We start from the raw sequence: 23445 nt of genomic DNA on the forward strand, positions 1-23445 counted from the left end.
CACCACACTCTCCCACCACACAATGAGCCACTCAGCCATCCCTGCCGTCATGGGCTGAAACCCTGAGGCGCAATAAGCCTCGTCCGCAGTTATTCCTTTCAGACACTGTGGTCACAGCAACAGGACGACTGATGCAAGCTTTGTATATACTCTAAGGCCTGGTCCAAATGTCACCACCCCCAAGAAGCCTCCTAATGCCCCACCACACCTCTTCTACTTGTGTGTGCACCCTACCCTGAGCATCTGAGAGAGTGGCAGGGTGAACCCCACACCCGGAGGCCATCAGCCACATGTGGATTTTCAAAAGGAAAACTTTCAAAAGGGGTGGGAAGAAGATATTCTATTTAAAGCATTTCTAATAAGCCAGCCTTGCCAAATCCAACAGTCCCTGCTATTCCTCTTGGGTGAAGCAATAATCTTAAAAAGAAAGAAACAAAGGAAAAAAGCACATGCATGATTAAAAGTGGCAAATGCTCTTTTGGGGGACGAGGACTGCTGACGGGGGGACCTGTCTGGACATGAGCAGGTGCCAGGATGTGCATGCATGGGGGAGGGGGGTCCTCACTCATACCACACCCCTCCACAAAGCCAAATGGTGCTTTTACAGCTTTAGCATTTGAGCTGTGGGAGCCGAGATGAAGGCTGTAAAACCCGACGTCTGATCTTATAAATCTGCCTCAAATACCAAGACCGTCTATGAGGAAACGAGGAGGAGGAAAGACAATGCTCACGGGCTCAGCAGGGTCATAACCTTGCAGAGTCAGAGATGGGACATGGAGATTCAGCCAGCAGCTTATTACAGTCTTGACTCAGGTAAAGCAAAGCCCCTTTGGCTCTAACCACGAGGTGATCTAGGGAACAGTTAAATCCTGTATATGATCTGCGATTTTACTGTATGGAACGGTGGCTTTGAGATCCACCAAATGCCTAGCTGAGGTTGATGGGGTTTGCTATGGAAGCTCTGAATTGTTTACCAAGCTCTAAGAAAAACAAAGCCCTCCACCACACACTCCTGAGGTCAGCACCAAGACTGCAGTAACCCACTGCACCTGTGCGGCCTTTCAAGGTCACACACAGGCGAGTACAATGCCATCAAGTCCCGTGTCCTTATGCAAGGCCTCAGAGGCACAGAGGTGGGAAGCCACTTGTAGGGGACACCTGATCTTCTGGCTCCAAGGCACTTCTTTCTCATATATCCATGCTCTGCGGCTGCCCTCATGGCCTCTCTTCCTACAGCATCCCATGGGATCTCCCTGTAGGCCCCAAGCAAACATTTCCTGGACGGCTCTGGCAAAAATTTCATTAAATACATTATATTAACAAGATGGTGTAAGGCTGATTGGAAAGAAATGTTCTGGTTTGGCGAGATCGGCCAGCACCTCCAAAGGGAAGTGTCCACGCCACGGAGGCTTCCTGGTGACGGATGGGCAGTTGGAATGCCTCCCCTGGTGGCTGAGCTACACAAGCAGATGGAGGTAGGCTGATAGGAGATAATTAAAAACCTGCTGGAAATGTAATCGGGGTGGTTCAGACGCTGCAGAGACCTGGGAGGAACAAAGGACAGTACTGTGTGTCTGGTGGAGGGGAGGACGGAGCAGGCTGGGAAAGGACAAGCTCCCGGCACAAAGGGCATGGACTGGCAGTGTGACACAGGCAGCATCAGCATCACACACACTACCTCCCAGGTCTGCACACCTGGAGGGAAGGAGGGAGCCGAGTCTGGGGGGACAGTTCCCGGCTCTCTCAAAGCCAACTGTTCTGATCCCCTAGCTGCTCAGAAACTGGACACAGTCCTCAACTGTGCTACTCCCTTCCTGCTCTGTCGCCACCCACCAACTGTCTCTGTCCTTCACGGAGCTGGTGCAGCTGCCTCCCAAGTGGCCAGCTCTTCACTCCCAACCTAGCATGGGCAGAAGGGCTTCTGAAAAAAACCTATGGAGGTACCCCAGCCCATGAGCGGGCATCAGCTTCTGCCTGCTACTAGATCCGCAAGTCTCCATGCAGCGCCTCCACATCTAGTTGGAGCAAATAGCTACGGGGGTCCAGAAGGAAAGGAGCCTGAGTCAGGAGACTGCCTTGCCTTCCCCTGCTCCACGGCCTGCAGCAGGTTCCTAGCTTCTCTGAACCTGGGTTTCCTCCTCCGGAATGTGGGGTGTACTTCCCCACTGGTGGCTTAAAGACTGGACTCAGAGAAGAAAGCAGAAACTCCGTGGGGTAAGAAGCAGACAGAGGAACCCCATTTTCAGGGGCTTAAATCCCAGGGCCTTCATGTCTGTAGGCTTTTGGCACGTCACGACTGACTAGAGGATCCGTGACATGGGTCCTGCTCGGAACATCTGGTACAGTCCTGGTGGTAAGGAAGAGGTGCCTTCTGCTCAAAGGGACCCCGCAAGGTGGAAAGAATGTCAGCTGTACTAAAATCTGAGTTTCACTCACAGCTGTGGCATCCCGTGACTGCTATCTGCAATAACGAAGGCACAGTTCCGGCCCTTCTCGCCGCCGTCACAGAGGGAGAGCTGCACTTAAGTGCCCAGCCCCTGCTGGGTGTCCCCACCGTCCCACCTCACAGTGGTGTTTTAGTAATCCAAAGCTGTTCACGGCTGGACATGTCTTACCTGCTATGCTGGGGCACTCAAACTGGGCTCCGCCTGAATCCTTTCCCAAAGGAAGAGCCAGGACTGCTACGGGATGCCCATATACCTGGGGTAATGCAGATTTGAACTCATGTGTTTTGAACTTGCCTGGACTTTTCTATACTGGCTACCTCACTACCCCCAGATTGTTGGCACACAGGCAAGTGTCTGCTGGCTGGCAGGCACAGCTCATTCCTTCTGAACCAAAACTGCCCATGCATCCTTTCATTCTGTCGGCCATCTGCACACTTCAAACTCACAGTTCTCCCAACCCCCAGCGAAAGAGTTCGGAGGCCCCTTTGCCTAAAGCTGCAGTTCTTAATTATCGCACCTCCTTTAACCTTCCAGGAGGAGAAAACACAAAGCACACTAATTGAGCAGAACATTCGTCTTTTCCTTCAGCAGCCCTGAAAGCACAGGGATCCGTCTCAGATTGAGAGCCCCATTCTCAACCCCAGGCCAAGCCCACCTGTCTCAAACGCTGACTGAGGCTCAGGGTGGGGGTGGGGAACGACCTCCTGTCTCTGAGCCGTGGTTTCATTTGTCCCTAGACCACAAGATTTCTGCTATGACATACATCTTCAGCACCCCTACCCTGGGGTGCTGCATGGGACAGGGGAGCCAGATGAGATTCTGGTGAGAAGAAACCTGTCATTCACTAAGTGTCAGGACACGGAGGGAGAGCTGGAGAGCAGGAAAAGGAAAGGCAACCTCCTGAGACAGCCATCACCTACAGCCACCGAGGAACACAGGTCAGTCAAGTAGTGTCTCCAAGTTGTCACCCTCCAGAGGAGGGCAGCCTGAGCTGTCCCTCGTTCTGAGACCCGTCCTGTCACGGGAATGGAGGGTTTGCTCCAGCTGCAGCCACACAAACTCTTTCTCTTTTAGAGACTGATCTATTTTCATCATTTTATGCGTATGGGTGCTCTGCCTGCATGTCCACCCGAGCACCATGTGCGTGTCTGGTCCCACAGGGGTCAGAAGAGGGCATCAGATCCACTGGAACTGGGGTTACAGAGGACTGTCAGCTGCCACATGGGTGCTGGACTCTCAGCCTCCTCTCCAGCCCCAACACAGTCTGCCACCACTGTAAAGGAGGGTGGCGGCTAGAGGCAGAGTCCCTGGCCTTACAACCTGTGGCTCTCCAGAGTTTACAAGACAGCCGAACAATCAAAAACAGGGCTCCTGCTCAGGAGGTATTGGGTGAGCCATGCCTCGTCACGGTCTCTTCATTCAAATGCCCAGATGAGAGAACACTGAGGCTCAGACATTCTGTGATGCAGGGACTTGGGGAGGTGGTCAAGAGCCCTGAGCCAGGCTGATCCAGAGCTAGAGCATCTGGCCTGCACAGGGGGCACAGGGGAGGGCCGCCTCTATGCTGGGGAGAGAGCAACTCCCCCCCCCCCCCCAGGCTCCTGCCTGCTGTAACCCCTTTCGACCCTCTGCATTCACCAAGGACAGAGCTCCTCTCCCTCCCTAGGCGGGGCCACCACCACTACCTCCTGCATCCCTCTCCTCCCGCTTACGTACAACTTAGCAGCTCAGAAGACCACAGGACACACAGACAAGCCCAAGGCCCTGTGGCCAGAGCTGGGTAATGTGGGGTCCCCAGACAAGTAGTAACTGTGCTCAAGCTGGACACTGCCTACATCTCACCGTCTTGGAAGGTTTGCCCTTACAGGGGCTCATCATGTTCTCACGAGACCTGTTGGGGACCAGGGAGATGGCTGGCTAGACTGAAGCCACTCAGCTGAAGTGAGCTCAAACAGCTGTTGAGGAACCCTGGAGGGCTGGCCAAGCAGGGCTCCTCTTCAGAGCAGTGGGGCTTTTGGATCCTCCCATGGCTCTTTTTTGGTTTTGTTTTAGGCCCTGGGGATTGACCACACTAGGCAGGCTCTACGGCACTGGAGCCCTAGCCCTGGACTTTGATGCTGACTCCACAGAAGGTAGTGAAGTCTACGCTCCCCTCCGTTGGATGCAGGGCTCAGCCTCTCCTCCCTCCTCCCTCCCTGCGAACATTTATTATTTCTTGCTCCTGGCTGTCAGCAGCAACAAACGAAGATTAATCACTCGCCTGCCTGGCTGGACCCGGACCGACCTGCCTACTGTTTGAAAACTCTCCTTCACCATACAAATCCATGAAGGGAAAGAGGAAAGAAGAACACCCCTACCCGAAATGCCTCCCCTAAGCTCTTCCAGACCCATGACACCTACCGACCCTCCCCTACAAACCAGGGGGCATTTGCTGCTTGATACTGGGTGTCCAGCAGCCGACACAACCTGCTGCCCCAGGCAGATGCAAAGGGATGTCCCTAAGCAAACGGAGGTCTTCCTTCAAAAACTGCCCACCCCACCACAGGGTGGAGGTGGCCCCTCCTCTGTCCTCAGACTCAAGGCAAGTCTCTGTGGACTCACTGCAGAGCCACAAAGCTGGAATCGAGTGTTCTGACGGAACCTAAGGCCCTCATCTTTATCATCATTTGTTAGCAGTGTGGGGACTGAACCCAGACCCTCAGGTCTGCCTCAGGGCGGGGGGCATCCACTTGCCTGGGCATCAGATGGCTGGGGAAAGACTGAACCAGAACTCCACCCAACGTGCCTCTGACTGAGCAGCCAGGGTTTTCCTCTCCATCTGGGCTTCTACCCCAGGATGCTCTCAACCTGCCTCCTTCCAACCCTTTCACAGTAGGTCCCCGCCAGTGCCCTGACTGTGCAGACTCAGGTCACACAGGTGTGGCACAGGGGACACAGGGGGGCCAAAGCTGTGGCCTTTCTCTTTGGTAACACTCGTATCTCTAGTTTACTGATGATCCTAGAACAAGGCTCAGAGAGCATCACTGTTCCCTGTATACACCCTGCAGGGACGCCTTGACTCTCTGTGAGATAAAGCCCCATCCTTTAGCCAGGAGGCAGAGTGTACCACTCCTGGGCACAGATCAACACGAGATCTGTTGTTCTGAGCACGCTCTGTGCCTGTTCCGTCTCTACTGCCCACCACTTAAGATTTCTTGTCCTTCAAATCTCTCTGGCCCCTTCCTCATGTGTGGCCCAGGGCACTTTTTGACCTGTCAGCTCCTAACATTCTTAGTGTATTTCCTAGGTGTCTTCTCTTCCTTGCCAGGCTGTGAAGCCCTGCAGGGCTGGACCAGGAAGTAACGGTGCCAAATGGGACCAAGCATGCAGGGTGAGGAATGCATCGGATGCTCAGGCTGGAGTAGGAGATGTGACGGAAACAGGTCAGTCCCTGTAAGCTGGCAATTGATCTCTGGGGACTTGAAAGCCAACAGTCTCTTTTGTGAGGGCCCTAAGGGGGCCTCTTGCCTCAATGCAGTGGGAAAGAGCTGGGGCTTCCATCCCAGGCCCCCAAGAATAGGCCCTAAAGCCACCCAGCGCCCCCGCTCCCCCCAAGCAGGACTCACAATGTCCCTAAGACTAAAACTTTGCTGTCTTTGAAGTCCTGTTTCCTCCATCTTGTCCAGATCCTTTTACAAAATCTTGCAAAACTAAAGTCAAGGAGCTTCACAGTTCAAAGTGCCTGCAGAACCCTGTTAACGAGACTGCTCCTCACTCTCCCCAGGCTGAGTGCTTTTCCAGGGAGAGGAGAGGGCATCAGCTTTGACAGTTTCTCACCAACTGCTGAAGGCCCAACCCTTTGCTTGCCTGGCTGGAGAGACCGTACCCAGCACACCCAGGACCAGCGGTAGGCACGAGGCTGGCTAATACACGCTGTCACGCTGAAGTGGCCACAGAGACATCTGCAGCGGGAAGAGACTGGAGAGTGATAAAAGCCATCTGGAGATCTCTGAACTAGCTTCAAAGATGGGTGTTGACCACGGTAGGGGGAGTGACAGACACATCTGAGATGTGATGGAGGACGGGGTATAGACATTGACCACAGGCACAGGGAGCTGGAGGGGGGCAGTGTCATCAGATCCAGGGGTGTCACCGGTCTCCACAGAAGCAAGTCAATGTCTTCATTGTCAGAGTAGTCAAATACACACCCAAGGGCAGAGTTATGTCCACTGTGACTCTACTGGGGCTGTTTCCTCCCTTAGATAAACCCTAAAGTCATTTCCACAGCTGACACCGTAAGGACTTCTGATCAAATAGAAAGGTGTGTGTGTGTGTGTGTGTGTGTGTGTGTACGTGCGCGTGTGCATGCCACAGCTCCCAACCTCACTCAGCCTTGCTAGAGACCTTAGCAGGTCATTCAGACCTCTGATCTCAGACCAAGATCTGCCCTAGCCCCTGCACGAGGCCATCCTAGCACAAGGCCATCCTAGCACAATATGCAGGCCACAAACATCTATCTGCTGATAGATGAGGGGACAGAACTCTGGGCAGGACCTGCTGGCCAGTGGCCCTGTCACTGAGAATCTGACAAACTCCTCTAGGAGGCTCCTCAACACCACACACCTTTACCTTCTCTCTCTACTGATGCCCTTGTTGCCTGAGGAACACTCCATCTCTTAAGGGTCATATGCAGCTTTTGCCCTGCAGCTCCTGGCCCTTGGTGGTGGTGACCACTCCCCGAAGGCCACCTCTGGGCACCCAAAGCCCTTTGTGCTGCCCCGCGTGCAGCAAGGCAGTCAGAGTGAGCAGGATTGTGAGTTTGCAGCTGGGCCTGGCTGTCTGCCTTGGCTCTCTCTCTCCAGACCCCAGTGCCAGGTTCAGAGGGTTCCAACAACTCTTTCAAGGGAAGGACTGAACAGGAGAGGGCCCTGTTCTTGGGGACTAAGGCTCTCCCAAGTACATTCTTCTCCACAGACCTTTCTCACAGAAAGACCCAAGACCCACATGAAAATGGCCAGAGGCTGAGAAGACGCATAGCTGGAATTCCAATGTCAGCTTGCAGCCCGTGTCTGTGGTGTGGGGCTGCCACTGTGCACCTGGCCGGGGCAGCAGGCCCAAGGATGTGAGAAACCACATACTGCACACAGGCTGGCAGAGGTGGTGCTTGTCCAAAGCAGCTGGTACCCACAGCACCAGGGCTGTTCTGGAAGCACCTCTCCCCAGTTCGCCTTTCCTCAAGGAAAGACTGCCCAGCTGGGCACAGCCCTCTGACCCTCAGCGTGGTACTCTATCGGTTCTAGATAGAGCCAACCCTCCAGCTCCAGCTCCTTGTGCTGGAAGAGTGGTCGCTCCACAGCAGTCCTGGTGGCTAGACCAGACAGGACAGGTCCAACAAAAGAGACCCCAGGCTGGGGAAGTGCAGCTGATTTAGCCAGAGAATGCACATCAAGCAAAAAGTAGGGCTGAATCCAGACAAGGACACACGGAGAGCCAGACACAGTGGTGTCTACAGTGACTGTCAAAGTCTGACTTCTGCTGGTCACATGCTGATGATGTGACATAAAAGGGAAGGGACTTGCCAAGCAGTGAGAGGCAGGACAGGATACCTTCTACAATCTTAGACCACAAAGTCTCATGACATAATCCCAGCTGGCCTACAACCTGCTAGTAGACCAGGCTGGCCTCGAACTCACAGAGATCCACCTGCTTCTGCGTCACATGTGCTAGGATTACAGGTGTGTGTCACCACAGTCCAACCACAGGTTTCTTAACTGGACTACAAGCCATCTTTTTTTTTTTTTTTTTGGTTTTTCGAGACAGGGTTTCTCTGTGTAGCTTTGCGCCTTTTCCTGGAACTCACTTGGTAGCCCAGGCTGGTCTCGAACTCACAGAGATCCACCTGGCTCTGCCTCCCAAGTGCTGGGATTAAAGGCGTGCGCCACCACCGCCCGGCCTACAAGCCATCTTTAAGGCAGGAAGCAGGGACAGGCTGGGAACTACTCTAGGTCACATGGGTGATGCTGACTGGACTAGACGCTTGTTGCTTAGGAACAGGTCATTATCCCAGCGCGCAGATGAGGACTGGGAGGCTCAGAATCGTGATGGCCACAGTCAAGGAGAGAGGTGGGCTCCCACTGGCTCCCACAGCACCCAGACCGCCTGAATGACAAGCCTATCGCCATAAAAGCAGAACCAAGGTACAACTCCCCAACCCCGAGAGGGCCCCAATCCAAAGAATAACACAGGGCAAGGATAAAGGAGCCAAGCCTTTGGCCTCTAGAACCAACTGTGACTTGGTTTCTATGCATATTGGGTGACAGGGAGACACTGCTCAAGGGGGTGGAAACATGGATGATGCTAGATTCACTGGGGTAACTTCTTTAGCAACTGCCTGCAGACTCAAACACTTAAAACTATCACAGGTTCTCAGTAGACTGTTTTCCTAGGCAGAGCTGTCCTGAATCCCACAGGGTCATAGCACTCAACACACTGCTTGGTTTAGGGGTAGACATATCTCCATGCACCAAATGTGAAGGCTGATACTTTGTCTGCCCTGGCCCTGGCACACAGGGCTTCTGTTCCTCCTCCGGAGCACCCAAGCAGGTCTTTTGCAGAGGCCTCTCCATAGTGCCCAGACAATGGAGAGAAAAAGGAGCAACAGGTCAGCAGCCCCAGTGCCCTTGATAGCAGCAGGCTGTCTGGGACTCTGCGGAGAAGGCCGGCCACATGACAGGCATGGGTCCACCCTGCCAGCATGGGTGCACCCTGCCAGCATGGGTCCACCCTGCCAGCATGGGCGCAAGCTTTCCTGAGAGAAGTACCACCAAGTCCACTCTCTATCGTGAGCCTCTGGCCATGACCTAGGGCAGAGAGGAGACAAGGTACCCAGTATGTCTGGACGCAGGACCTGGTTCACACCCCATTTTGTCACCAATTCTGTGCCCTTAGAGAATTTCTCTTCCTCTGAGCCTCAATTTTCCTATCTATAAAATGGATTCAAGATCTTCTCTTGGGTCCTGCCTGGCAGTATCATTGGACAATGGAACATTCATTTGGAAGCAAAAGAAAATTCAATAACCTCTTTTCTAACCCTGTTCATTTCTATAGCTCATGGGTCAGAGACCTGGCCATCTGCAAAGCAGCCACAGGCGATAACCCCAGTGGGGTTCGCCTGGCTCACCGCATTCCCTCCCATTTGTGCAGCGTATGAAAAGCAGATCTGCCCAGAAGACAACCTGGACAACCGGAAAGGGTTCTCACAGTAGCTACCCAGCACCATGGAGGGTCAGAGAGATGCTCATCAGTCACCTGCTCTCTGTGAGCCTCAGTTTCCCAGTCTACAGAGAGCCATATTCTTCATCAAAGAACTAGTATGGAGATAAAGATAGGCAAGTACAGGTCTGAGCTCACCGCACACGAGAGCTATTCCTAGCTAGTGGCCATCCTTCCGAGGAGAAGCCTTTCCTCCCTGGGAAGCAGCAGCGGCATCCACCACAGCTTCTCTGGGTCCCCAGAATGGAACTAAATTAAACCCAAGGCTGGAAAAGATGTGTGGACAAGTGTCTTGGGGAAACTGAGTGTACCCGTTCTTTACTAGACCCATGCAGGCCCACTCCACGGTGCCGGTGCAGGGGCAGGCCCACTCCACGGTGCCGGGGCAGGCGGAGGGCGCACAGTACTCACTTCAGGGAGAGGGAGTAGTCGTGCTTGCTGGTCTGGCTGTTCCGGACAAGGTAGCTACACTCCTTACAGAGTCGCAGCAGGTTCTCGGCATCACCTCTGCTGATGGCTCCATGATACCATCTGGGGAGAGGGCGAGAGGGGAGTCAGAACCGGGTGGGGACGGGGTCCCCAGAGTGACCTCCAAGGAGGCTCAGTGCCCTCAGAGGGCAGCTGCTGGCTCCAGCCTCCCGTGAGGAAGTCCAACAGCTGCTCTGCCAGTGTCTGCCACATGTCAGATTCTGAGGAGAAGAGTGAACAAAGCCCTGGGTCCCTTCCCAGGGAGGGCTCACATTCCACACAGGCAGTCCAACGGCAGGTACTCTGAGGTCGTCAAATTTTCCTGTGGCGACAGGTGCTGAGGAGATTGAAAGTGAGGCTGGGTCACATGGCTGGGTTATTTTAGGCAGGGTGACCAGGGTGGCGAGAGGGACGGATCAGTGCAGACCTCAGGAGGTGAGAAAGGATGCCAGGAAGAACGGCTGCTAGAAAGAGCCCGCTGTGGCAGTCTAGTGAGGGCACAAGGCTAGTCTGGGAAGGGGGTGGAAAGAGCCATCGGCTGGAGCCGCCAGAGAGAGAGAACAGGGTAGGAGCGATGAGAACAGGAGCAGGCAGTGTGGTCCAGCGGGTCCTGAGGTGAGCCAGGGCACTTCTTTCAATGAAATATTCCTAGAACATGCCGACAGGAAGCCTTATGTGGGCAAAGTAGAGGGCAGCTCACTAACCCGAAAGAGACTGGCTGGATCCTGCAGAATGGTTCTGGCACTAGCTGGGCCAATGAGAATCCTACGTGAGCCAGAGAAGGAGGGGTACATGTGGTGCAGGGGGCGTATGGACCCACCTGGCCACAGGATGAGATAAAAACCATGTTTCTGTGACTGGGAGAGCTGGAGACAAAATCTCAATGGGACAGCAAAGGCCTTCACTGACAGGGAGGAGGGAATCCCCAAACCTCCTCTGTGTCTACGCTGGGTCCATGAAAGGAACACTGCGGCGGCGGCAGAGAGATGACTATGTAGCAGGATGCCAGGGGGTGGGGGAGACAGACAGACAGAGAGACAGAGAGACAACACAGAGCCACAGGTTGGGGATGTTTAGGCTGCCATAATGAGAAAGTTTCCAGGGATGCCAGGGCCCAAGGCAGTCATGAGGAGAAACAGGCAAACAAAAACCAAGTTGGCTTCCCAAATAAGCAGTCACAGACCTGGTGAGACCAGGCTCAGGAGAGGTGGCCTGAGTGATACACCTCCAGCAAGCTGACAAAGGCACTTTATCAGAACCACAATTTCCAGCCAGTTGAAACTGAGCGGTCCTCAGGGAAGGCAGGAAAGGATCCCTAGGGGATTGCTGCCCTCTGTCTGCCCTCCCTGAGCACAGGGACTGGAAGAAAGACAGAGAAGGGCCTCCCAGGGGCCTCGTTAAGGGTAGTCCCTGGTGGCAAAGAGGATAAGCTGTCAGGTCCTGTCCTGGCTACTTTATGTTGAAAGACAGGAGGGGCCAGGAGTAGAGGACCAAAAAGAGGGGCAAAGGATCAGTAGCCAGAGGCCAGCAGGCAGCCTGCCAGGAGGAGGCTGTAGACCACAGGCTGTCTTGGGCGGTCCGGCCTACTGTTGTTGGGCCTGAGCAAGAGATCACCTGGGGACACTCTGGAGCCTGTGGAGATGGCCAGCCAGGTCAGACTCAAGGGGTCAGGGAGACTCAGCCACAGCCATTCATCCCATGCAGTAGCAACGGGTTTCTTCAGTATTTCCTCACTATACCCTGGATCTCACGGAGCTGACTTGGAGAGGGAGGGTAATGAAGGCATACAGAAGTCAGTCTCCACAGCCCAAGTGTTCCACAGGAATGCAAGAGCCGTGATGAGGTGTGACTGCTGTGGTGGGAGGTAGGTTTCTTTGGCATGAATGCACCTGGCAGAGCAGGAAGGTGTCATCAAGGTCAAGAGGAAGGTCAGTGAAAGGGCCAGTTCTGGCACAGTGCTCGGAAGAGGAGCAGGACAGCATGGGTGGACCTCAAACTGGAACAAAAAGCCAGAAATCTCTGGAGAAAGGGACTGGGGAACCAAACCGAGAGTGCAAAGGCCCGAGCTGACGAACAGTGAGCAGATGTAGCAGAAAAGCGACCTAACAGCTAAAGAAGAAATCTAGTTTACACTGAGGGGTGGGTTTAGTTCACACTTAGCAACTAGGATGAAGAACGAAGAAAAGAGACAGCTCAGAGTTTGCAATCCCTCCTGCCAGCCACTGAGCGTCAGGGTGGCAACATGGTGTGACGAGACCAGGCCTGGCCAGGAGTCAGCTTTGACCTCTCCAGAGCCTCTGTCACAAGGGCCAGTGATCAACTGTGTTCTTACAATAAAGACGTGGAGGAGGGCACAGCATCTAGAGGAAGCACCAGTGAACTTACATTTGTTTCTCCAGTGGGATAGTGGGGTCCACTCTCTCTCCCAGGATCCCACAGAACTCGGGGCTCCCGTGTTTGATGGGCTTGAAACCTCCTCCAGGAGCACGGAGCTGGCGCCGTCGGTCCCGAGAAGGTGATGGTGAAGACTGCCGCTTCTCACTGCCGTTGAACTGGGCTGTGCGAATGGAGAGGAGAGATGGATGTACCGTCACCTGGGGCCCAGGCAGCACACAGTGGGGCGACAGTCTGCTTGGCACTTGACACTTTCCAAGAGCAAGAAAGGCTCAAAAAATGCTGGGTTTTGCTATGGCTTAAATGTATCCCCACTAGTTCCTATGAGTCAATGTTGGATAGCAGGACCTTAAAAGAAGTATTTGAAATGTGGGCACCTCAGGAATGAATGCTGAGTTCTTTTTTTTTATTTTTTGGAGCTGAGGATCGAACCCAGGGCCTTGAGCTTGCTAGGCAAGCACTCTACCACTGAGCTAAATCCCCAACCCCAAATGCTGAGTTCTTAAACTGGATCAGCTACCACGAGCAAGAGGAATGCCCCAGAACACCCTGTTTTTCCATTCCACAACTGCCAGGTCATCCTTCCTCTGCCTGCATCAGGCCCTGGAGTTGCCAACATCCAGAACCATAATCTCAAACAGCCTACTTGTCTTTATAAATTACCTAGACTCAAGCATTCAGTTATAGCATAACACGGGGTAAGACAGCTTCCCAATACAGGACATATAGAATCCGAAAGTCGGGCTACGTATTTCAGGGGCTGGTGTGTCTCCCTGAATTTTTTTAGCAAGGCTCACAGCACTCCTACAGGTCTTCTGTCCTCTAAATGGTTGGGGCAGAGGTGGGCAAAGCTCCTCATGGGGGCAAACTCTGCCTTCAGGTGACTCCTCCCCTCCTACCCAGGGCCACTCTGGTCACATCTGACCCCTTCTTCTTTGGCAAACCCTATTGAGCTCCATGTGGGGTTGCACTGCTTCCTGAGTGTGTTCCTCTTCATTTAGATACTGTGCATGGACAGACAAAAGTGAAGGAAGGCCCAGCAAGCAGAATGCTGCATGGTAAGGCAGGTCCCCCATGCAGACCACGTACCAAGGCTATAGAAGAACCCAAGCTCTTTAAAGAGAAAAAAAGACACGTGTGTGTGTGTGTGTGTGTGTGTGTGTGTGTGTGTGTGTGTCTGTGCGCGCGCACGCGCCTATGGAAGACAGAAGCAAGCTGGAGTTATAAGCAGCTGTAAGCTGCCCAGTATAGGGCTAGAACTCAACTTCAGTCCTCTAGAAGGGCAGCCAAGTGTTCTCAAACACTGAGCATCTCTCCAGCCCTGGAACTCAAGCTCTTATGCACAGGCGATAAAGCCTTCTGACATCTAGCTGCCGCTCAGGTTCAGGTTTCACCAACTCCATCACCCTTCAGAAGCTACTTCTCTCCGGAAACCTCAGAACTCCCTCAGCCATAGCAACCAGATTACCAGTCTCCCTGCCCGGCTCCCGAGAGCCACTAAGGATGGGCTGTAGCATAGGTACCACTTGTCCCCCACCTCATACAGTACCTGCAAGGTAACAGGTGCTCAGTGCATGACTAAATGAAAGATTTAATGAGCTGATGTTTTGCTTTATCGGGGAAAAAGTATCGGTTTTCCTACCAGATAAATTGGATAAAATCTAAGAATGTCCTAGTCAACGCTGTAATTCCCCGCTGAATTAATTTATACATCCTTTGGCATGCTTAATACTGCAGCCATATATTTTAGTAGGAACAGGTGGTGATGAATGACAAGCTTAATTAGGCAAATCATTTCACCTGAAACACAAATACACAAACTCCAAGTGCAGCGATTCGACAGCCAAGGGGGAGGGGGCCAGAACAAAAGCTCCAAATACAACTGCCTCCATCCCTTCTAATTAAGTTTCTCTTTAATCTGCAATTGTAAATGGCAATTCTTTTAATTTAGTGATTTTTCTGCAAGAGATAAAGATGCAATTCCTCAAAAGAATATCTGCATTTAGAGGAAAATATGCTGCCCCCGTGAGTTGTTCAATGACAGAACTTAATGAGTCCCACCGATAGGCAATTAAAGTGTGAGCTGGAATCCTTGGGGGGGGGGGGCAGCCACTCAGGGTTGTGTAGAATGAGGCACTGAACATCTGACTCCAGTTCCCAGGATGGAGACCAGCCCTGGTGGTGGGAGGAAGGTGACCCGGCCCAGTGTCTTCAGGGTCAGCCAGTCAGCACCTTAGCTTGGCCCCAGATGTCTACCCGAGAGGTGTGGCCGGGGAACGGGGCTCACTGCTGCCGAGCCCCCACGTATTTCACCAGGCTTTCTGGACTGTCTCAAGGCTGGTGGGGTCCCTTCTCTCTGCATTAGAAACCTGGTACGCATGTGTACTCAAGTCTGGTCCCTTCTACTGGCAGAAGATGGTACCCCCCCAACACTCCTGCCATGGCGCAGGCATGGAAGTATAAACAAGTCCTGCAGGGCCTGGAGCACAGCAGCAGGGCCAGACTTACCCCAAGAACAGCCAGGATCTAGGTGGGCGGAAGCTGTGGTCTCCCTCATTGGCCAGCTGCTCCACCTCAGTGGCATCTCCAGGCTTCCCAGGACTGGCATGAATGCTGCCCACAACGTCCTAGGAGAGCTGGCCTCTCCCCATGGTTCTAGACCTTGGCAGTGTGTCTGTGCTCCAGGGCCGTCTAGTCACTCTTCCCAGCTCTCTAGAGGTCTATGGAGCAGCACCTGGGAAGGTTTTCCTTCAGCCCTCTCCGGTCTCTTGTCAGCTCAACTTACTCTACAGCCCAGCCTAGAGAGGACCTTAGGAAAAGCATGAGCTCTTGCGGCTTGGGGGGGTCCTTGACTGGCATACACGAGGCTATGGGTTCCACCCCAACACTGTAAGAAAATGAAGGGGGGAGGAGACGATGGTGCTCACATAAAACCTGTATGTTCCCTCCGTGTCATCTCCTTCCTGTCCACTGTTCAGAGCAGATGGCAGCCCCCACAGCAGAGCCCTTGACTGGCACCCCAGCGGCCTGGGTATAAAGGCAAAAACTTCTCACCCTACCTAGTCCTCGAGGTCCTTGGTAAGACGGAGGCTGCCTGACCTCCTCCTTTACCTCGTGCTCTAGTCACGGGCTGGCTGGTCCCTAACATCACCTGCCACCTGCCTTTGGGCCTTTGCTTTGTCTCAGTCTAGCCTTGAAATGTCTTCCTTCGTTATGCTGCAAAAATCCTAGCTATTCCACGAAGTGCAGCCTGAAGGTTTTACCTCCGGGAGGAGCTTTGCCCTAGGCCCCTGGGTAGGATTCCTTGAGCCTCCTTAACCCTGAAGTGCTCTGTCCACACAGCTATCCCAGCATCTGCCTATTACAGGAAAGAATGGAGCCATCTCCACAGAACCACGCAGCTGGCTCCAGGGACTGGCCCGCAGACTAAAGTCTCAGACTAGGAGAACAGCAGCAGCCCTGCATCCCAACTTGAGTCAGGGACACCTGCCTTTCATCCTCCGGCGCCATTACTCATCATGCCGCTGGGAGTATTTTTAAACTTCTCTGGGCTCAGTTGCTTCATCTGCTAACCAGGGCTGATAACAACCTACTAAGGAGGGAAGGGCTGTGGAAATGGTTCAGGCAGGTCCTCCATCGGTGGCAGATCCCTTTCCACGGTCACACTCACAAGGGGTGTGTGTTCATATACTCACAAAGATAAAGTAACTTGTATCAGAACTGACTTCTTCAGAAATCTCAAGGCGTTCCAAGAAGACAGGCCACCTTACTCTGTAGTCTTTCCCGAAAACTCCCCAGTTCCCAGAACAGGGTCTGCTGTATAGGCGACGATCGGTACTCACTCAGTGAGTCTCAGCCTAGCTCTGCAGAGCTCTCAGACCTCCGTGCACCCCTTCAGGCTGGACCTTCTCGGCTAGCTCTGTACTAACAGGTTCTGGGGACCTCAGGCTCGGAGGCAGTGCCACTAACCACCAAACCACCTTGCCAGTCTCAGCCAAGTTAGCTTAGGACCCTCTTGCAGTTTCATTCCTCTGTTTAGTGTTTCTACAGAAGAGAGGAACACATTTTCCTCTAACCACACAGAGTCTGTGAGATTGGAACTACTGTGCCCACGTTTTTACAAACAAGGCCTGTGTGGCCTGCAGAACTTGGCCCAGCTAATGAGGCAGGCTGCCATGCCAGGCTGCTGGCTGGGCCTCAGCCCTTGAGCTCTCTGCTGGGCAGCCTTGGGGCCTCCTCCAACCTAGTGTTACCCGGCGGCGGTGTTGGCACTGCCCTGCTAGCCAGCCTGCAGCCTCTGGCTCTCCGTTCTCCAGCACAGGGCTGAGTCACTATAGCAGAGACAGCGAAGCCGAAGAGGAAGGAGACAGTGTGCAGGAGTCCGGCTGCCACAGGCCTCTCGGCCTCTCAGGAGGCGCAGGAGGAGCTGGGGCTGTTCTGGGCCTGTGCTTGTAACTGAGGTCTACTACTCTGAAAGAGACAGAGGGGAGTCAAGGTGCCCAGCGCCTCTTCCATGCAGTGCTCTGAATGGCACCGAGAGCCAGGTGGCCGTTGGGCAGGTGAGGAGGGGAGACTGCATCCTGGTTTCGCAGGTGGGGTGGGCTACCTACCCCAGGGCTATGAACATTCGCACAATGCACTGAATCAACACATGTGCATAACTAAAACTTTGCTTCTGTGACAGCAGGCCTCTGCTGCCAGTGTTCCAAACCTGCACACTACATTATGTCACTGACCCCTATCAACACACAGCCAGATACCTGAGATTTCCCACTTCACAGATAATAAGGTGGAGAGCCAGAGAAAAGGCCCCTTCTACCCTCCCATGCAGAGTGAGCCTGGTCACCCTCAAGCCCTCCCTCTAGGAGGGCTATATAAGGAGGGTAGCCTCACAAAGGTTTGCATTTCCAGGATCAGGAAGAGTTCACCTTGAGGACACGCATATAGGCCCTGGGGCACTCACTACTGCCACCCTCACTGGTTGTGTGAAGTCAGATGTCAAGAGTCAGGGCTGGTGACTCTGAAAGGTTCAGAGGTTCCAGAACACCATCACACAGCTGTGCCGGGCCTGGGAAGGTAGACACAGGATGGCAAAAGGGACTCACCTCTGTCCTCTGATTTGTGACTGTTCCCCCAAAGCAAACATGAACCCCAGAGCTGAGTGCTGGCTGCAGAAGACCTACGGATTGGACCCACGAAGCACGAGGCCTCCTCAGCTGAGAGCCGCCTTCTTGTCCACCACAATTCATTCCACAGATGAGAAACATGGGGCTAGAAATGGGACCGGCTCCTCCAGTTAACTAGCCCTGACCGTGGACTTGAAGCAAGGTCTCCTCCATCTTAGTCTTAGCAAGTTCAGCACAATCTCCTTATGGTACAAGGACAGGTCTCCAGAGTCCACAGTAGTGACGTCAGGGATAACAATATCCACCACCTGCCGAGCACTCAAGAACCCCAACCTTAGTGTCTCGTGTCACTCTCCTCCTACAGAGGAGGAGACAGACAGCCTGTCACTGAGAGCAAATGGGAGCTTTAAATGCACACCGTGGCCCCAGCACCCATTCCTTCCTGAGCTCGGGGCTGGGTTCACCTGTCACCTGTTACTAGGAATCGCTCAAGGCTAAGGACCTGTGTGATTCGTAACCTTTTCACCTGCAGACACCACAAGACTCCTAGAGCCCGGGGAAAATGATTATTCCTCCTTCTGCAAGCACAGGCTGGGTACTCGCGGAAGTCAGTCCACAAGCCCAAGCTCCAGCCCCACTGTGCATGTTTATGCCACCGCCCACTGTAGACAATGAGGCAGTGAGAGTGAGCAAAGATAAGCCCGCCCGCGGCCATGAACACAGCTCTCACAAGGCTGCCAGCAGCGGCTTCCTCCCCAGACAGGAAGGACACACTTTCAGTTTCTCAGAAGGAATTCAGTCACAGGCAGGAAGGGAGGAGGTCAGGTTAGCAGCCACACACAAGTGTCCTCCTCTGAAGACTGGCCTCACGTGGCTAAGACACAGGTGTCCGGCACACAAGAAGGACAAGGACTCTAAGTCCCTGCAGGCACACAGCCACCCGCAGAGCCTAGCCTGGGAGAGCGTCGGGGACTTGTGTGGCCAGGCCTGACGCAGCACTCAGTGTGCACCAGGCACGGAGCTGGGGGGGGGGGGGGGGGCAGCTGTGCACCGGGCAGGGCTTTGACCTCACGCAGCTTACAGTCTCCATCCCCAGGGTGATCTCTGACCTGCCAAGCAGAAGGGCAAGGCTACTCCCTGAATTCCACACAGGAAAAAAGGTATCTGTAGGAACATTTCCATCAGCACAATTAAGAGAGGACTCAAAGCTACGACATGCTGATGCTTTTGTTTTCATTTTTTTTTTAAGATTACTAAATGAACTCATTAATGTGTCAGGTAGAAAAACCAACCAGAGAAACCTGTCCCTCAGTAACATTTAGCCAACGAAGTGAGCGATCCCATAGCTCTCACTGAACCCCCCCCACCCCCCACTGCCCTCGGTAGACCTGCTGTTCACGCGCATGTTAAACATTAATTTCGGCTGTTACTCATTACACAGCAAAAAGCTCTCCGTACAAACACGATTGTTAATTTCCTCACAGGCCCAAGGCATTCTGGGAGGCCATGAAGGAGACTGGAGGCGTTCTAGGACTGAGGGATGCCTGTTGTGTGGCGGCCTGTGACCAGGTCTGAGACTCCCTGTGGGACTCTGCAGACTCTGGGCTGTTCACTCTGAGCCCCCGAGGCGGCACGCCTTTTCCGGATGAAGCCAATGTGACAGCGGTGTGGACAGCACTCTTCCTTCAGATGGACCCAGTTCACTGCTATGTGACGCCAGTGAGCCACTTATTCTGAGCTTTAGGGCTGTCACTTACGTTGTCCCCGTGACACAACACCTACCTGGCAGAGCTTTATCGGGTTAATTTAAACCAGGTTTGTAATTGCTGCTCAATAAAAGCTAGCTTCCTGTCCATTCCCCCTCCTCCTCCTCCATTTACCATACCCAGGTCCTTTACATCAGCCAACTGAGCTGGCTCAGATGACTCACACCTGTTCAGGAAACAGCCATACCTAAAACGTCACTCTCTCCCCTCAGTCCTTTCGGCTGCCCTTCAGAATGTTGAGAAGTTGTCAGAACTTCAGAGAGGCCACCTACGGGGCTGGCACAGCACCAGCACCCATGAGATCAGAGTGACAAGTGTGTATCTGGCGTTCCAGAACAGACCATCCCTGGAATGTGACAGGAGGCCCAGCCCAATCCGGGAGGGTGACAAGGGACCGTCATGTTAGGGGAGGCTCCCTAGAAGGGCTGACACTGATGTCGCCTGAGAAGAGCTGTGATACCCCCTCCCAGGCTCCCTCAGCCCCACACCTAAGCACAGGATGCAATCAGTAAACTGGAGGTTCTCCACGTGGGGTCCCCCTGAGAACTTGAGTTCTCCCATCTTGCCACACTTGGTCAGGACTCGGGTGGCTCCTGGTGCTGTGACACTCCGCAGTGCCTTACTCACAACTCCAGTTCAAAATGCCTGTCCTAGGAAGGCCAAGCACGTCATGTCTAGAACAGGGAAGGGCAGAGGACCCTCTCGCTCTCACCTGGATGCCGGCCTGAGCCTCAGGAGGGATGAACAAGGAGTGAGGCTGCATACTGGCAGGTGACACTCGAGTGGAGGGTCCCCACTGCAGAACTGCTCTCCAGGACACCTGTCCCTGCTTCCCATTGCCAGGCATAACTAGAAACGAGGGTGTAAATGAGGCCTCTTCATGCAGCGCTGTTTTTATATTAAGCTTTATTTAATTTAGCAAGCCATCCTGAACTCCAGTAATAAACCTCACAGGCACAACCCTTTAGGGCTCATAATGGCTTTTCTTTTTAAAGATTATTTACTTATTATGCATACAGTGTTCTGTCTGCATGCATGCCTGCACGCCAGAAGAAGGCATCAGATTGTATTATATATAGATGACGGTAAGCCACCACGTGGTTTCTGGGAACTGAACTCAGGACCGTTAGCTCTCTTTAGATGGGAAAACTGAGGGTCAGGGACGCTGAGATGAGCGGTCTGCCTGAGGTCTAAGCTGATGCATGGCTGAGCTGGCAAGCAAACATGGGACTGTCTGATTCCTGCCCTTGGTCTTAAGAGACGAGACACACTGTCCTAAACTTTCAAAGGCAGATCAACATGCCAAGGAGCCGGTATGGGGCACAGACAAGGGCCCCAAGTAACTGCTGAGTGATATGCCCATCCGAGTCATGTGTCTGTTCTCCATCTCTGCCTTTGGCGGAGCCCAGGACACTGTCTGAAAGTACCCTGAAGGGAGACAATCTTGAGATAGTGAGTCACCAATGACGTGAGTGTCTCCCGCAGGCCCCGCAGAGCCTTCTCAGGCTCTACACCACACTCAAGTGCTTTGATTATTCTCAGACCCGCCTGCAGACCTCCACACCCACAGATGGCCTGACTGACTCTGCCACAAGGTCATTTATGGTTCTCTTCCCCTCTGCCTCAGTTTCTCCATGACAGAGGGAGTAGGACTGTACAGTATGAGGGGTCCTCCTTGTGTTAGAAGGTGGAATCCCAGCTGGAGCTGTCCTAGAACCTCATGCTGGCATGTGAGGCTGGAGCTGCAGCAGGTACAGGTCCCCAAACATAACTCATGTGGCACAGGGGAGGCTCAGCAGTTAGACTAGCTTTGCTGCTGACCAGGCAGGGCCCTCTGTTCCCATGCAGAGGGCGGTCACAAGGACACAATGAGACAATGCATACAGAAGGTGCGGAGTTGATACTGCTGTGAGCCCCCACTTTCCAGATGGGAAGCAAGTCCACCAAGGCTTCAGCAGGGCTGTTGGGATCCTCTACCAGTGAGGCAGTCAAAATCCCCAGAACAGGTACAATCCCTTCAGAAGCCTGATAGCAGCAGGTGTCTGCCATCCAAGCTGAGCGCTTCCTCATCCCCAATCCTCGGTCCTAGCCACAGGCCAAGTTCTGTGCAGAGCCTGTTAGACTTGCAAGCTGTCACACCTCATACCACTTATACCACAACCTTCCCCACCTCACACCGCTCGAAAAGAACGAGTACCAAGGGCTCGCTAAAGAACTGGTGAGATTTCTCATCTCACTCCCCAAGTCTTTGTCCTTAACAAAATACGCACTGCAGAATTCTGAGTGAAGGGAAGACCGTCACTCCAGGCAGCTAGGGCCACCTCACCCTCTCACAATACCCTCTTCACAGAGGCAGGGTGACCATGGAATCTTCCTGTGGCTAAAGTTCCCAGTGAGACATGGACAAGAGGATCCATCTCTGCCTGCCTGTCTCTGTCTCTGTCTCTGTCTCTCTCTCTCTCTCTCTCTCTCTCTCACACACACACACACACACACACACACACACACACACACACACACAGCATGCTGGGTCTTGGCTGAAAGGGCCCTCCTGTCACCAGCTCAGAGCAGGGCAGCATCCTGCAGGCTATAAGCACCTCTGTTCTACAGACTGAGACCTGCAGTCTCCCCCCCACTCTCATTGGCATGCTGGGGTGCCAGGGGAATGGGCATGTGCCCAGAACTGCCTACAGTCCACACTGCTGCTGCAGCGTGACTCTCTGCCACCCACCTTCCTCAATGCAGCTGCTACAGCAGCCTCTGAGGCTGGAAAATACATCTACACAGTCAAGTTCCTCCAAAATGCCTACCACTCCCTGGATCCTAGTCTTCCCCTCCAAGGGCCCAGTTCTATGCCTTTCGGGAATTTGAAAGTATGGAAAAGCGTCCCCACTCAGGTTTCTCCAGCCAGGCTGAGCACATAGTTACAAAAACAGAGCAGTGAAGAGAGGAAGGGACAGCTGTGCTCAGCAAACTTCATCTCACACAGCTGCTCCCTAACAAGCTCCAGACCTGAAAACAACTGGGGTTGTTTCTAGAAGGCATCACAGTAAGGCAGGACCTAGAAGCACTGCCAGTCCCTGAACACTCCAGGAACTCCCTGAAGCATGAGTGCATACACTTGCACATGAATACCTGCACATGCACTCCCCATGTGCATGCACACTCATACAACATGTAACAGCCCCTCAGTAGGAAACTGTGTCCATCATTCCAAGCAGCCACATTTCAGGGGTGGGAAATGGGACCATGACGACACTCAGCAATCCAATCAAGTTGCCGCAAAGCATCATCATTACCTGAGAGGCGGCCTACTGGCCTCTACCTGCTGCTGCCTGAATAGAGGAAACAGACTGGAGGCTGGTGTTCCAGCCCAGGAGTGATGAATCCACCTCCTCCTTCATCCCAGGAAATAAGTAGAAGCCCAGAGCTGTCTGGGACAAGCACAGCCAGCATCTGCTCTGGAGTAGGGCATGGAAAGCCAAGAGACTTGATGAGGGAAGGCAGGGCAGGAATTTGAGTGACGGTGACACCAGAGATAATAAATCAGTGACCCAAACCAAGAGCAGAACGGATATTGCGAGTCCTGAAACTTACTGCCAACCAGCTCTATTTAAAACTGACTCCAAGCATGAGTGGGCAGGTTCCAGACAGACAGCCTTCTGAGAGATGTCCTCTTCTGTGTTAAGTGTATCTCACTCGTACTTTAACACAGATCACCTAGGATCAGGAAGAACATACTCCAACTGTGTATGCATGGTACATAAGGCCCAAGACAATGAAGCCTACCGTGTGTGTGTGTGTGTGTGTGTGTGTGTGTGTTCGTTCATACATGTGCATGCACCAAGGCATGTATGGGGAGATCAGAGGACAACTTGCAAAAATTCTCGTTTTCCATTATGTGGGTCCCAGGGATTGAACCGTGGTCAATGCGCTTGGTGGCAAGCACCTTTATTCACTGAGCCATCCCACTGGCCCAAGATGCTAGATTTC

At 53.4% G+C, this 23445-nt stretch overlaps 1 protein-coding gene across 1 annotated transcript in view; it reads right to left on the minus strand.

The window, feature by feature from the left end:
• Shb (SH2 domain containing adaptor protein B) overlaps nt 1-23445 on the minus strand; it is a 120013-nt gene that overhangs the window by 14536 nt on the left and 82032 nt on the right. The window contains exons 4-5 of the mRNA XM_059254287.1: nt 12552-12723; nt 10110-10229 (exon numbers count right to left, since the gene is read on the minus strand). Coding sequence (XP_059110270.1) covers nt 10110-10229; nt 12552-12723 — 292 coding nt within the window. The remainder of the gene's footprint in view (nt 1-10109; nt 10230-12551; nt 12724-23445) is intronic.

This window comes from Peromyscus eremicus, chromosome 2, assembly GCF_949786415.1.
Source record: "Peromyscus eremicus chromosome 2, PerEre_H2_v1, whole genome shotgun sequence".
Classification (NCBI taxonomy): Eukaryota; Metazoa; Chordata; class Mammalia; order Rodentia; family Cricetidae; genus Peromyscus; species Peromyscus eremicus.